Source organism: Macrotis lagotis, chromosome 8 (assembly GCF_037893015.1).
Source record: "Macrotis lagotis isolate mMagLag1 chromosome 8, bilby.v1.9.chrom.fasta, whole genome shotgun sequence".
In the NCBI taxonomy this organism is placed as follows: Eukaryota; Metazoa; Chordata; class Mammalia; order Peramelemorphia; family Peramelidae; genus Macrotis; species Macrotis lagotis.
Genome location: NC_133665.1, coordinates 98,635,852 through 98,650,977, shown reverse-complemented (window position 1 = coordinate 98,650,977; position 15,126 = coordinate 98,635,852). Strand labels below are relative to the sequence as shown.

General features: G+C 45.2%; 1 protein-coding gene across 4 annotated transcripts in view; it reads left to right on the top strand.

Annotated features, from left to right (window-relative positions):
* Positions 1–13,809, top strand: part of DHX30 (DExH-box helicase 30) — a 28,099-nt gene extending 14,290 nt beyond the window's left edge. For all 4 annotated transcript variants that reach the window (XM_074197706.1, XM_074197708.1, XM_074197709.1 and 1 more), the window contains 18 exons: positions 1,211–1,341; positions 2,319–2,429; positions 3,582–3,883; positions 4,576–4,696; positions 6,386–6,535; positions 7,631–7,783; positions 8,170–9,000; positions 9,310–9,385; positions 9,655–9,759; positions 10,103–10,278; positions 11,359–11,565; positions 11,689–11,770; positions 11,902–12,095; positions 12,272–12,431; positions 12,604–12,761; positions 12,962–13,065; positions 13,158–13,297; positions 13,471–13,809. In XM_074197706.1, the coding sequence (XP_074053807.1) occupies positions 1,211–1,341; positions 2,319–2,429; positions 3,582–3,883; positions 4,576–4,696; positions 6,386–6,535; positions 7,631–7,783; positions 8,170–9,000; positions 9,310–9,385; positions 9,655–9,759; positions 10,103–10,278; positions 11,359–11,565; positions 11,689–11,770; positions 11,902–12,095; positions 12,272–12,431; positions 12,604–12,761; positions 12,962–13,065; positions 13,158–13,297; positions 13,471–13,724 (3,455 nt within the window). In that variant the 3' untranslated portion in view covers positions 13,725–13,809. The remainder of the gene's footprint in view (positions 1–1,210; positions 1,342–2,318; positions 2,430–3,581; positions 3,884–4,575; positions 4,697–6,385; positions 6,536–7,630; positions 7,784–8,169; positions 9,001–9,309; positions 9,386–9,654; positions 9,760–10,102; positions 10,279–11,358; positions 11,566–11,688; positions 11,771–11,901; positions 12,096–12,271; positions 12,432–12,603; positions 12,762–12,961; positions 13,066–13,157; positions 13,298–13,470) is intronic.
* The last annotated feature ends 1,317 nt before the right edge of the window (positions 13,810–15,126 follow it).

The following is a 15,126-nucleotide window of genomic DNA, read 5'->3' as shown; positions in this document are numbered from 1 at the left end:
CCCGTGGCATGCGGGCGGGCGCCGCGAGGTTGCCTTGAGAGGCGGCTTACAGCTCGATCCCCTCTTGGTGGTGCCTACCCCGAATGGCGCCACGAGAGCTTGGGCACTGCGCCCCGCTGTACGGCGACCGAGCATGAGCCCTCCGAACGTAAGCCGAGGCTGGGCAGCAGAGGCCCCCGAGGCGGCGTGCCAGCTCCTCCCTCCTAGGGCCCTTGCTCATCCATCAGCAGCAAAGTTATTTAGCCCGCTGCTGAGTGTTTGCTTCCAGAGAATTATTTCCCCTTTTTGGTGGGATAGCATAGCATAAGTGGAAAAGACCTAGAAGCCTGGGTACTTCCTATTTTTTTCATTAATTAACCTTATGTGACCCTTGACAAGTAATGGAATCTCAGGGGCTCCATTTTCTCATCTGTGAGGACTGGATTAGATAACGTTTAAAGGCCCTTCTAGCTCTTAATTTTGGGATTAAGAATCAGAGATAAAATCTGGCGTTCATAAAGGCAATGTGGTGCTGAGCTTTACAGTTAAAGGACCTGGATTCAAATTCTACCTTTAGTGAACTTGGGCCAGTCCGTTCACTTTTCTGAGTCTCAGGGAGTTAGATGAGCCCTAAGTTTGTGATCCGAAGGATTGAGTTGTGTGACCTTGAGCAAATCCCTCTCTTCTCTCTGTATTGGTTTTCATCAGTACAGAAAGGCTCCATCTGGAGTTCCATAATCTGTGCTTAGGGAATCACAGCTAAGGGACCTGTGCGTTGCCCTTGTCTTCTCTCTCTCTTTTTTTCTGAATGCCTTTTCTTCCCCTCTCAGAATTGATTTTGAGTATTAACTGGAAAAGCTTACTTTTAATCATAAGCCTAAGAGAACCCTGACCTACCCTTCTCAATAGAATTTGGGAGCAGAACATTTTCTATTTTAGGAAGTACTGATTGCATGGGAGATGGGAGCAGAGTTGTCCTTCCTTAGCGTCTAATAGTGCACAGTGGAGAAGAGAGTAGAGGGTTGGTCTTCCCTTTGATGCCAAGATCTGGTCCTCTTTTTTTTTTTAAAGGGTTCAGGTTATACATGTCTTTAGTTAACATAGAATCCTAACTCCAGTATCCCTTGCATTTTACCCTGCTTCTAGGATCTAGCAAAGGACCAACCTGCACACAGTAAGTTATGGGGGTATTAAAATGAAGTATAATGCTTTCTGTTTTGTGTCTTCTTAGCTTCTAGGGATCTGTTGAAAGAATTCCCACAGCCCAAAAACCTTCTCAACAGTGTGATAGGAAGAGCCCTTGGCATCTCACATGCAAAAGACAAACTGGTCTACGTGCACACAAATGGGCCAAAGAAAAAGGTAACTGCTCTTACTGAACAGCAAAGAATTAGTATGTTGGTCCAGAATTGAGGGGATTATAGGGAAGTAATTGATTGTAGAATGAAAAAAAAAACCACATGAATTATTTAGACCACAATAGGTGGAAACCAGCTAAGTTTTGAATTTTCAAAGACCCTATTCTAATTGATCTTACACCATTTGGACAAATGTGTCTTGAGTGAAGTAGAATTCATTGGATTGAGTGGGACAGAGAAGTGTTGGGAAGATTTAGGATTTAATGTTAGAACTAGGATTAAGTTATTACTCAAGATTACGGACTCTTGTCCTGCTTTCCTAGCTTTCTAAGTTTTCTCTAGATAACAGAAAAATTATTAGTATTATATGGAAGGAGTATTTCACATATATTTCTCCCATTTTCCCCAGTACTACCTCCAACAACAACAACAAAAAAATCTGACTCTTTTACTAGAATAACTTTCCTTTAGGTCTTGAACTAATTTAATAATTTACCTTTCAATTGTCTAGTGTTCTATCTTTGTCTATAAACACTTTGATCTACATTGTTTTATTTGATCTTTATGGCAATTGTAGAAGGTGCTTAGTTTAAGGTTTTCTCATCTTGTATGTAAAGAAAACTGTAGTAAAAATGTTCATTTATGAACTCAGTCCATGTCAGTGCCAATTCATGAATGTTTTAGTCCCATTTAGAAAAGGAACCATATCTTAATTTTTAAAAGGGAAGCTAGAGTTCCTTGGAATCTACCTTAGTTGTTCTGACTTAAAGTTTATTATCATACATCATTGTTACATTACTCAAATGATAGGTTCAATCCCCTGAAATCCTGATTTCTACCTTTTTGGAGGGCTCTGACATTCCAGCCTACATGAGTAGATTGACTGATAGTTTTCAGTTGACTGTTGACCAAGTTTACTAAAAGCTGGAGAAAAGAACAGAAAGAGGTCAGGGTTCAAAGTCATTTTTACTTTCTCCACAGAAAGTCACATTGCACATAAAGTGGCCTAAGAGCGTTGAGGTGGAAGGTTATGGGAGTAAGAAGATTGATGCTGAGAGGCAGGCTGCAGCTGCTGCATGCCAGCTCTTTAAGGTAATTGTTTCTTCCTCCTACATTACCAGGAATCCCCAGTAATGGTCCTGCTTTACTTGCTTTTTCTGTTGAGTTCAGCAACTCCTCTGAGGTTTTCATATTTTTTCCTATTGCATGTTTAACTTTCTTCTGGGGATTCATGATTTGTTAGGCACCTTTATGGTATTCACCAGTCATTGATTAATGAGAAATTGAGCTTTAATCATCTAGGATTCTCAAATCTTACTCACTTCAGATATTAATGAATTTTCTTTTGCTTGGGAAACTCAGTGCCTACAATATTCACAGTCCTGTGTTGTTTACTGTAGGAGATCTAGAGATGGAAGGAATCTCAAGAGCTCATTTAATCTAGTTCAGTTCAGTACACATGTATTTAGTATCTGTGTGTCAAACACTCTGCTTTTTGTGTTGCAAAGAAGAAAAAGATAATCTCTACCTGCCCCAAGAGGTATCCAGCAGGGGCCATCTTGTTCTGTGGAGTTGAAACCAAGCAGAACTGTAGATTCCAAACATAAGTTGCAAAGTCTAGGTTCTGGCCTTGGTAAAGGCAGGCTTCAGGGGGCATTGAGGGCTCCACTCTGCAGCCCTCCAGTCAGATGAGGAGGAGGCTGAGAGTTGAGATTGTGTTGAGTATATCCTGTGTTGGCATAGCATGATAATTTCTGGTGATCACTTGGTTCTGGGAGAGGAATCTGGTTCCATGAAGTGAAACCAAGACTCATTTAGAATGATGTACAATGGGGCGGCTAGGTGGCGCAGTGGATAAAGCACAGGCCCTGGAGTCAGGAGTACCTGGTTTCAAATCCGGTCTCAAACGTTTAATTACCTAGCTGTGTGGCCTTGGGCAAGCCACTTAACCCCATTTGCCTTGCAAAAACCTTAAAAAAAAATGATGTAAAAATGAGACCTAATAAGGTTGAGTGAAATGCCCAATATCTCACAAGTGGTAAGCACCAGAGAACAGATTCAAATCCCAAGTTTTTTTCATCCAAAGTCAGCACTGTTTTCCATTATACTCTTGGAGATGTTTTGGCCTATAGCTGGGCTTAGGTTAGAGTATACTACAATGGGGAAGAGTCCATGTTCCCTGTTCTTAGAGGAACCTGGATCTTGTAGAAAATAACCCCTACCTAGGTGCTTTCTTCCTTACAGGGCTGGGGCCTTCTGGGACCCCGAAATGAACTCTTTGATGCAGCTAAATATCGAGTGCTGGCTGACAGATTTGGCTCCCCAGCTGACAGCTGGTGGAGACCAGAGCCTACTATGCCACCCAACTCCTGGAGGCAGCTAAACCCTGACAGTATCCGACCAATGGGGCCCAGCAGTCTATCTCGATCTATGGGCCGAGAGGAAGAGGATGAGGAAGAAGAAGAGCTCGAAGAAGGGACAATTGATGTCACTGACTTCCTGTCTATGGCCCAACAGGAGTCTCACACTCCACTCAGGGATGCAAGGTATAATCCTAATGGGGAAGTAGATGGAGAACTGATCATCATTACTTGGGAGGCAGCATAGGAATGTTTTAAGCAGGTTTCTATTCATTTCCTGCTTCTAAAGGGGACCTCCTATGAAATTGATAGGATCCCTGCCAGTAATGGCTTTGATTGAATCCCAGATGTCTCCTCATTGCCTGGATTATACCTTTTTAGTGTTACTTTTTTGTCTTAAGGGAAACAGCTGGCTAGGTCTTGAACTGTGTAACTGGGTTGGTTTTTGCTAAATTATAGGAATAGAGACTTCCTCTTGAAAAACCAGAGATGAGAGTAGTCCAGACTACTTGAATCCAGAGGTGCCCCTGTTGTAGTACTCTGCCTTGTTTCTAGACTTCAGTGGTCATTATTACAAGGCACAAAAGGAGGAAATCCAGGGGGTTGCAAAGTGTTCCCTCCCTAAAATGCTTTCAAATGTATTTTAGAATCTTTGTCTTTCTGAAAAGTACTCTCATTTCCTCTGGGGGAAGCTGTGGCAGCACTTTTTATAAGGGAAGCATATGAGTGAAGCTCAGAATTCAGGCATTTCTAGCTCCCATCCCATTTCTGGCCCTTACCCTGTCACCCACCCTCAAATCACTCCATTGTCCTAGTGCCCTAGAATTATAGCACTAGGGGTGGAGACTATTTTTCACCTAGACTCTTGGGTATCCCAGAGGGGGCTCCTTTGAGATGACAGACGATGACAGTGCTGTTCGAGCACTCACCCAGTTCCCACTTCCCAAGAACCTTCTGGCCAAGGTGATCCAGATTGCAACCTCATCCTCTACCGCTAAGGTAAGAAGAGATTACCTGCACTCCAGGGGGAGAAATTCATTAATTGACTTGAAGAAGAAATTTGGAAATAGGAGCAAAATTTTGATATTAGTATGTGGAAGGATCTGTGTGTAGCAAAAGGATGGAAAAGAGGAATCCTGTCTGATTTCCACTAACTACATGGATGTAGTGAAAGCTATCATTCAGTACTTAGTATGTACCTATAATAATGCACAGTGTGTTGTCCTCAGCACTTGGAAAAAATAAGATGAAAAAGATCTTTTTCCCTCATGGAATTTACAATTTAGTAATTAGATATGGCTAACATATTCAGTCCAAGAAGTATAAGTTCTATGTGAGTTTTCAGGAGAGAAATCCTTTCCAACTGGGTGAGATTGAGATTCCTTCTTGAAGGAAACAAGGATCTCAAAGGATTGGATTTCAGAAGATGGGAAAAGGGAAACAGATGGCAAGGGGAACTGAGTGCCATGAGAAGAGTCATGATGATGGAAAAGCGTAGAGTATGTTTTTGGACAGAGTAGCAGCCCAATTTGAAATAATATGAGATAAAGCTGGGAAGTTTGGATAAAATCAGATTATGGATAGGATTGGATACCAAATTAGGAAAGTCAGATATCTTTTGTTGTGCATTAGGAAGCCACTGAAAACTTGTAAAAGTAAGAAAAATGCTATGACTGGATCTGTGTATAAGAATTATGGCAGATAAGTCCTTACTAGGGAAGGATGCCAATAATAATTTCAAAATCTGTGCCCAGCAATTAGGCTTGCTTCCTATCTCTTATCTTCAAACCCACAAGATCCTAGCAAGGGGAACAGGAGCAGAAAGGGAAGGATTTGCTATCTGTCTTTCAGGCTGTTAGAATGTTCATGTGCTTCTGTGAAGTCAACCTTGATATAGAGGTTTGAAAAGCAAGGTGTAGGTGAAGAACTTTTCCTGAGAAGAAAAAAAATATAGAAAAGAGGGAGGAGATGATTCCTACATCAAGTTGGAAGGATATGTTTGAAAGTCTCTAAGGTCCTTTCTAATAAAAAGATTGGGGGAAGAAGAGGTGTAATCAGGGTAAGTGTGGGTGAGAATTGGGTCTGAAGAGTATGGCATACATGAGATTGGAAAATGGTCTACCCAAGGGATCTTTCTTTGGGTTCTCTCAGTCAAATATTATGGTGACCCAGGAATGGTAGAGCCTAGATTTCCCTTACTACTCTTACCACCCAAGGAAAAAGTTTCAATACCATTTACCATGAAGTGAGGAGAACATGCAGTTCCATCATCTGGCACTTCCTTATTCTCCATACCATGCCTGGTGGAAGCTTGAGAAATGCCCATTGCAATTTTTGGTGCCATTTCTGACTTCTTGCCCTGCCATGGAAAGTAAAGTCCTTACAAGCTCAGGATATAGTTTCCTTTGGGTGATACTTTCATTTCCCTTTTGCTAGATAATCCAAGGTGATATTTTAGAATCATTGACTTGTCTTACAACTATTCTTTGGTCCCAAGGTTCCATTTTAGAAGGAATTTTCTTTTGTTTTTTTTATTACCATTATTGATATATGGGGATCTTTGGGAAGAATGGGTCACACCAACACAGGCCATAGCTGCATAGTCTCTGTAGCACCACCTAATATCCAATTGTATGGATCTTTTCTCAAGCTGTTTCTTAATAAGCTAATTGCCTTCTATTCCTTCAGAACCTCATGCAGTTCCACACTGTGGGTACCAAGACAAAGCTCTCCACTCTTACCTTGCTCTGGCCCTGTCCCATGACTTTTGTTGCCAAGGGGCGCCGCAAAGCAGAGGCAGAAAATAAAGCAGCAGCCTTGGCTTGTAAGAAGTTGAAGGTGAGCCCCAACAAATGAAATTGAAACTTGTTCTGAAAATGCTGATCTTGTTATCAGGCTCAGTCCACTTTACCTTTTCCAATTATACCTGTTTTCCTAGCTTATCCTCACACCTAATGTCTAAGGGAAAAGTCTTTAATGATCAAGATTTCTTCATATTAAGACTCATCCAGTCTTTTATCTTTTGCTTTCTACTTTTCATTTATTCATTGAACAGTACTTAATTGTGCCATCCAAGTACACTGTGAGAGAGACGCTGAAATATAAGGGAACCATTTTTGCCTTCAGCATATGATTGTTGAATTGTCCAGATGAGACTTTACACTTGGGCCAGTAAACAGCTCAAGATTGTTATAGCCAAATTCTGAGTAATTGAACAGACTCTTTCACTGAACTACAGTGATTGGAGCACCTTCATAAAGCAATGTAGGGTTTGATCTGAACAGGAAAGAGGAAGAAATAGAATCTGGAAAGAGATGGGATGTGCTACATAGGGACCTTTGGTATGCTTTCACATTACAGATGGGCAGGAGGGAGATGAGTTTGGATAGGTAAAAGGAGGAAGCATGTGGAAGAACTTCTAATATCTCACTAATGTAGTCAATGGAATTTCTCTTCCTTTAGAAGGATTCCTGAGATCTGTTTCAAGAGAGTGGATCTGTTAAAAATACCTAAGAGTTTCTGAAAATTGATTTCAAGCTAGAAGGGACTGAAGAAGCCTTATATGGTCCACCCCCTCCTACTCTCTTCCCCCACCCCCATTTTAGGTCCAGAGATTTTGCCTCTTCCAATGTGGAACCTGCCTTACTAAAGAAAACAATACCCTGACTCTTTTCCAGAGGCCTGAGCCAACTCTAGAGGCTCAGGAAAGATTCCCTTAGTTTGGAGTTAAGAGAGCCCACTCTGCCTCTGGGCTTCAGGACTTCTCTGTAAAATGAAGAGAGTGACTGATTCAGCTCTTTTCATGTGACCTGTGACAGGAGAATTCCTATTCTCCACCTCTTTTCCACTACATCATAGGAATCTTTTCCCTTTGAAAGTGATCCTTATGTGTGTAGGCCATTCTTAGGGGCCTGACTTGTGTCCCCTCTGCAGAGCCTGGGCCTAGTGGATAGGAACAATGAACCACTGACTCATGCCATGTATAATCTGGCCTCTCTGCGAGAGCTAGGAGAGACACAGCGTCGGCCCTGCACCATCCAGGTGCCAGAGCCCATCCTGCGAAAGATGGAGAACTACCTGAACCATGTAAGTAGGGCAGGAGCGGGCACAGACAGGGACCTAAGGAGCCAAATTCCCAACAATTATCTCCTGCACAGGTCAGCAGGTTTGGCTTGGGAATGATTTCATCCCTAGGTCATCTGCATGGCTCCACCCGGTGCTGTCCTAGGCATCCGATGTTTTGTTCCATCTTTTCCTTTTCCCCACATGAGAATTCAGCACCCCACTGCCCCACTCAGTTTGGTTCTTTGAATGCTAGCTGCCTTAAGGTCCCTGTGGGGGGTAGGAGGGCTGGGTCAGTCCTGTATAACTAGGGTTTCCAGTGTACTAGGAACACTCTGGGCCTAACCCTTTTTGAAGCTGTAGAGATGGAATAAATGAACACCATTCACTCTGTTGCTGACCTTCTCCAGTACCCCGTGGAAAATCCTTGGATCTCCCCAGAGCCTAGGCTGCAGAATGAGGATCCCTTGCACTTGAGCAAGGACACAGGGCCCCTGAGTGACCCTATCACAGGGAAGCCTTACATTCCTCTGTCGGAGGGAGAGGAGCTACGGCTAAGCCAAGGGCTGTTGGAGTTGTGGCGGCGGCGTGGGCCTTCCTGGCAGGAGACTCACCAACTCCCTGTGGATCCACACCGGGATACCATCTTATCAGCGATTGAACAGCACCCTGTGGTTGTGATCTCAGGGGACACAGGCTGTGGCAAGACAACACGGATACCACAGTTGCTGCTGGAACGTTACGTGACGGAGGGCCGTGGGGCCCGGTGCAATGTGATCATCACCCAGCCCCGCCGTATCTCAGCTGTGTCTGTGGCCCAACGTGTTAGTCATGAACTGGGACCCTCTCTACGACGGAATGTGGGATTCCAGGTGCGACTTGAGAGTAAGCCCCCAGCCCGAGGTGGAGCCTTACTCTTCTGCACTGTGGGCATCCTCCTTCGGAAGTTGCAGAGCAACCCCAGTCTTGAGGGTGTGAGCCACGTCATTGTAGATGAAGTACATGAACGAGATGTCAATACAGACTTTCTGCTCATCCTGCTGAAGGGGCTGCAGCGGTTGAACCCAGCTCTGCGGCTTGTGTTAATGAGCGCCACAGGTGACAATGAGCGCTTTGCTCGATACTTTGGTGGCTGCCCAGTCATCAAAGTGCCTGGCTTCATGTACCCAGTGAAGGAGCATTACCTAGAGGACATCTTGACCAAGTTAGGGAAGCACCAGCACCGGCACCGGCATCATGAGGTAAGGGGAAATAGATGGCCATGACCAGGGCTCCTCTTTCCACCTTAAAGAATTGACTGTTTTTTCCCTCTGCCTATAATGATTATGCTTGTTCTCTTCCTGCCATTCCCTAGTCTTCACCCATTCTTGGGGGACCCATGAACCCTTGATGTGACCCAGGGGTTCCCCCATCAGCTGGTCAGCCCAGTAGGATTGGGCTAGAGTGCCGTATGACCTTGGAAAAGGGTCCTGGGGCACTGGTCACTTAAGATGTCTGAACCTAGGCCACTGTCTCCAACCCTTCTTGTTCCCCTTTACCCCTGGCCATAGTCTGAGGATGAGTGCGCTCTGGATTTGGACCTCATGACTGATCTGGTTTTGCATATTGATGCCCGGGGAGACCCAGGTAAGTGCCTTTTTGACCTAGGATTCCTAGAACAGGTTTTCCTCAAGCAGATTCAGGCTGCTAGGGTAGGGGCCTTGGGCATTCCTGGGCATTGCATGAATAGGTTTGGGAAGAATGGGTTCTAGTGGTCCCATTCAGCTTAGCCCTACCCTAAGGATCATGACCAGGAATAAAGACATGGGGAAACTCCCTCCTCTTCCTCTCCCCCTCCCCTCCAGTGCCCTTGAGGGTGGCCCCCAAGTGATCAGGTTGCTGGGGCTGGTTTTCAGGTGGGATTCTGTGTTTCCTGCCTGGCTGGCAGGAGATCAAAGGAGTACAGCAGCGCCTGCAGGAGGCCTTGGGCTCCTATGAAAGCAAGTACCTGATCTTGCCAGGTGAGCTCTGCTTGGGAGCAAGGGGGGGGATGGGGCTCATAGACCCTGTTCCAGGCCTTTGGCTTGTGGGGGAGGCCTGGGGAGTGGCTCCATATGGAGGTAAACTGTGGGCATTAGCTTGGTTAGATTCCCATTTGGCAAAGAGTCAGCCATGAGCCCAGAGTGGAGTGGAGGAAGGAAAAGAGGAAAATGTTACCTGTGGTCAAGGACGGGAGACTATAGGGGTACCGCCCTGTGGGAGAAGCTGGTGTCCTGGGGAATATTCTCCCTGATAGCCCTTGGGGCTTGACTTTTGTGTGCGTGCGTGCGTGCTATCTCCCCCTACTCCCCCCACCCCAAACAGTGCACTCCAACATCCCCATGATGGACCAGAAGGCAATTTTCCAGCAGCCCCCAACAGGGGTGCGCAAGATTGTCTTGGCCACCAACATTGCTGAGACGTCCATCACGGTCAACGACATAGTACATGTGGTGGACAGTGGCCTGCACAAGGAGGAGCGCTATGACCTTAAAACCAAGGTATTTCCTCCATATGCCTACATTTCTCTTGCCATTTCCCAGTTTGGCAAATTGCCTGGAGCTTTAGCTTTGAGACATTAGGATCAGCCCCAGTGGTGTAGAGTGGAAATAGGTCTAGACCTGACTCCAATAATAGATTTGTTTGATAGATAATGTTTCTGTAATGCTTCAAGTTTTACAAAATGCCTACCTTACAAGAATTCCATTATGTAGAATAGTGCTAACATTTTTATCCTGTTTTATAGCTTTCAGGTTTGAAGTTCTTTAGGGGTTTTTGTTTGTTTTTTTTAAGGGGTTTTTGGTTTTTTGGTTTTTGCAAGGCAACGGAGTTAAGTGGCTTGCCCAAGGCCACACAGCTAGGTAATTATTAAGTGTCCGAGGCTGGATTTGAACTCGGGTACTCCTGACTCCAGGGCTGGTGCTCTATCCACTGTGCCACCTAGCCACCCCCAGGTTTGAAGTTCTAAAGAGTTAAATAGGTGGTTAGGGTTATCTATAAGTTTGAGAATCAAGATTTTTAATCATGAATCCAAACCTAACACCTTTTACGTTATACTGTATTGCTTCTCTAGGCCTGTTTCCCTATCTGACACATGGAGATAATCCTGCCTAATTTGGGGGCTATTGAATTATGTGAGATAATAGATGAATAAGCCCTTTCAAAAGCACAGAATTGTAAACATATAGAAGCTTTTCCCTGGGACTGCCCCATCTTGAGCAGGAAGGAGTGAGGAGGGATGGATGGTATCTTAGGGGCGGTGACCCAGGTCACCAATTTTCTGCTGTTCTTCAGCTATGGTCATCAGAGGTCAAGGGAACTACTTTGGCTTAACCCAGATCAGAAAATATCTGCTATATTTCCTTTCCCCCATTTGCCATTATATTGAGTCCTAAAGATGAACTGGAGATTGTGATCCTAGGAGACAAGACTCCAGAGTCTTTGTATTTTTGTGAGCATAGCCCTAAGCAGTTCACTTTTCCTTCAGTCCCAGAAATCAGCATGTTTTCTAGGAGGAAATTTGATGTGCTAGCAGGATCCAGAGCTCACTGACTTCCCATCTCTCACCCTGCTTCTGACAGGTGTCTTGCCTAGAAACGGTGTGGGTGTCCAGGGCAAATGTGATCCAGCGCCGAGGAAGGGCTGGGCGGTGCCAATCAGGCTTTGCCTACCACCTGTTTCCTCGAAGCAGGCTGGAGAAGATGGCGCCTTTTCAGGTTCCCGAAATTCTGCGCACACCCCTGGAGAACTTGGTGTTGCAAGCGAAGATCCATATGCCTGAGAAGACGGTAGGGCTCTGAAGGGTAAGGGTGTGAAGGGAGCCAAGGAGGGCTTGAGATGTGCATACCGCCCTTGGATGGTGGGGCAGGAGAGCCAGGATCTTCATCAAGCATGGGGCCCTTCCATTGCAGGCTGTTGAATTCCTCTCCAAGGCTGTGGATAGCCCTGATATCAAGGCTGTAGACGAGGCTGTGATCCTGCTGCAGGAGATTGGTCAGTGGTGGCTTGGCTCCTGGATAGGACAGCCCCTTGGGCCGATGGGAGGGAGGAATTATGGCTACCTGGTTGGAACCCATGGGGGGAGGGGCAGGGTGGGTGTGACTGTGACAGAAGGAATGTTGCAGGTGTGCTGGACCAGAGGGAATTCCTGACAACACTGGGTCAGCGCCTCGCCCATATCTCCACGGACCCACGGCTTGCCAAGGCCATTGTCCTGGCGGCCATCTTCCGCTGCCTCCATCCTCTGCTTGTTGTTGTCTCCTGCCTCACCCGAGACCCCTTCAGCAGTAGCTTGCAGAACCGTGCTGAGGTGGACAAGGTCAGACCCTTACTCTGTGGCTCTTTTGCAGTCCAGTCCCCTTATGACAAAACTTTATTCAAGACCCTTTTTTAGGTTTCACTCAATCCCTTGGGGTAGCCCCCATAGTCCCTATATATATAACACAATTCCTTAGATTGATTCATCTTACCATTTTTTTCTCTTCTGCTTCTTAGGTGAAGGCACTGTTGAGCCATGATAGTGGCAGTGACCACCTGGCATTTGTCCGGGCTGTGGCTGGCTGGGAGGAGGTACTGCGCTGGCAGGACCGTAGTTCTCGAGAGAACTACCTGGAGGAAAACCTGCTTTATGCTCCCAGCCTGCGCTTTATCCATGGTGAGTACCTAACACCACTTTATTTCATTGTTCTGCCCATCCTCATCTGCTCCTGTAGTTCTTTATCCTATTTCCATTTGTTGTTCTTATCCTGTATTGACCAAGTAGAGGCCTCACCCAGACTATGGAGTGATGCTTCTCTCTCTCTCTTCATCCAATTTTCTTTTCTCAGGTCTCATCAAGCAGTTCTCAGAGAATATTTATGAGGCCTTTCTGGTGGGGAAACCATCAGACTGCACCCTGCCCTCTGCTCAGTGCAATCAATACAGTGAAGAGGAGGAACTGGTGAAAGGGGTGCTCATGGCTGGGCTTTACCCCAACCTCATTCAGGTATAGGACAATCTCATGATTTACCTTGGTAGAGGGAGACGGGAAGTAGGGGACTAGATATGCCTCTTAAGATGACTCTTGGATTCCACATACTTTTTTCATGCTCACAGGCAGAAATGAAGTTACCTACCCTGCCAGGTTACTTGGTTTAGCTCCTTGGTTCAAACATGTTTTTCTTATGTCCCTTTTATGCCCCATAGGTGAGGCAGGGCAAGGTGACCCGGCAGGGTAAGTTCAAGCCCAATAGTGTCACCTACCGGACCAAAGCCGGCAATATCCTGCTGCATAAGTCAACCATTAACAGGTGAGCTGAGTGGTGAAGACCACAATGATTAAAGCTGAAATGGGGGAGAAGGAAAGGATTCCAGGGAAAGTGATTAATCCTCCTTCCCATAGGGAGGCCACTCGGCTACGCAGCCGTTGGCTGACATATTTCATGGCTGTTAAGTCCAATGGCAGTGTCTTTGTGCGAGACTCCTCCCAGGTCCACCCCCTGGCTGTGCTGCTGCTGACCGATGGAGATGTCCATATCAGAGGTGGGTTTCTGCTTCTTGGGCTCATTCCCCTTCCTTTGAGGAAGGCCTTCCGTTCTTGTCTCTTAACTCTAAAGTCTCTTCTAGTCTTCCTGTGGACTAGAAGGCTTTTTTCTCAACCCTGGTTCCCATGAAATACTAGTCATTGTGACTTCTAATGCTTCCCTCAACCCCAGATGATGGGCGCCGTGCCACCATCTCCCTGAGTGACAGCGATCTCCTACGGCTAGAGGGTGACTCTCACACTGTTCGGCTGCTGCGGGAGCTTCGCCGGGCTCTAGGCCGAATGGTAGAGCGGAGCCTCCGCTGTGAGTTGCCCGCCCTGCCGCCAGATGTGCAGCAGGAGCACAGCCAGTTGCTGGCCTTGCTAGTGGAGCTGCTGCGTGGGCCCTGCGGTAGCTTTGATGTTCGCAAAACCGCTGATGACTGAGCCCCCTCCCCGTTTCCCCGGTCCCTGGGGCTATGTACAGAGCGCAAATGTTTATTTAAATAAAGTTCTATTTATCCCTTGTGAATGCATTTGTATATTCCTTTTATCTTTGGACTTGCTTCTGTCCCAAATGGGGCTCTTTAAGGTATGTAAAGCTTTCTAACCTCAAAGTGCATACCTTCTTTAGCCCTTTTGTTTATGGAGCAACATTCCTCCCTAAACTATTGGTAGGATGGGGAATCTTTCCTTTTTTGGGAGATAGGGAAGATCAATACCTTCCTTTATCCTGAGTTTCTAGGAAAGAAGGCCTGGTCTAAAATTTTCTTCCCTTCCATGGCATAGGATAAAGTTAGGAACCACCAAGTTGGGGTATATTCAGAAGGCCCGAGATCTGCCATGTGACCCTGGCCTGGGCAAATCAACCTAAAAACTGATCTCCCATCTAAAAATGTTATTCAAATAAAATCACAGACTGTTAAAATTCCAAAGGTTTTTAGAAATGAAATGTGTTAGAAATATTTGAATTTTCTGCTTCAGCTATGATTACATCTTTCTAAGTAAGATCCCCCCAGTTCAGTCCTTATTAATTAAGCACATTGACACAATCCCTACCTTGAAGAATTTATAAACATGTTCTGCTTAGGGAGGTGATACATGTAAAAAGGTAAGCCAGAAAACAAACCAAAAGCCAGGACACGGTGTGAAGGGCCAAGTGAAGACTCTTGTTGAGTATAAGGGAACTTGAGCTGAACAAATCAAAAAGAAAAGGATTTTAGATCTTTTAATCAGTCTGCATCTAAACCTGAAGGAGACTGAAATTTTCTTAGAAAACCACAGGGTTATTTGAGTTAGAATATGAAGGGCTATAAATGTCAGACTAAAGAATTTTATCCTTGAAAGGATGGATTGGGAAACTACTTCACATCTAGATTGTTTTTAGTATAGAAGAAGAGCTACTGGGACGGCTAGGATCAAAATGCCCAACTCTACTACTGGACAAAAATCTCAGGTGAGTGACCTGAAGTTCATTGAATTTTGATTCAGACTTGAATTTATATCTTAGTTCTTATTGAATGAGGAAATACTACTTTGTATGATGGGTTTTATTAAGTACTTTTGGCTTAGTGTTGAATAAAGCAAAGCCATTGCTTTAAAAAATTACAAGGCACTAGAAAACTTAGGCATTTTTTTTTGTTTAGTTGAGAAGATCTAATCCAATCCTTTTATTTAACAGATATGGAAACAAGTCTAGACAGATTTTCAATGGGACACTAGTATTAAAGATGCAGAAGGACTGATGACAGTGACATGCTCATCTTTCTCATTTCTTCTCACACCTAGATTTACCCCCTTGGAGCTGCTCTGCTCATCCCCAAAGGATAAGTGACCTCAGGTGCCTTGG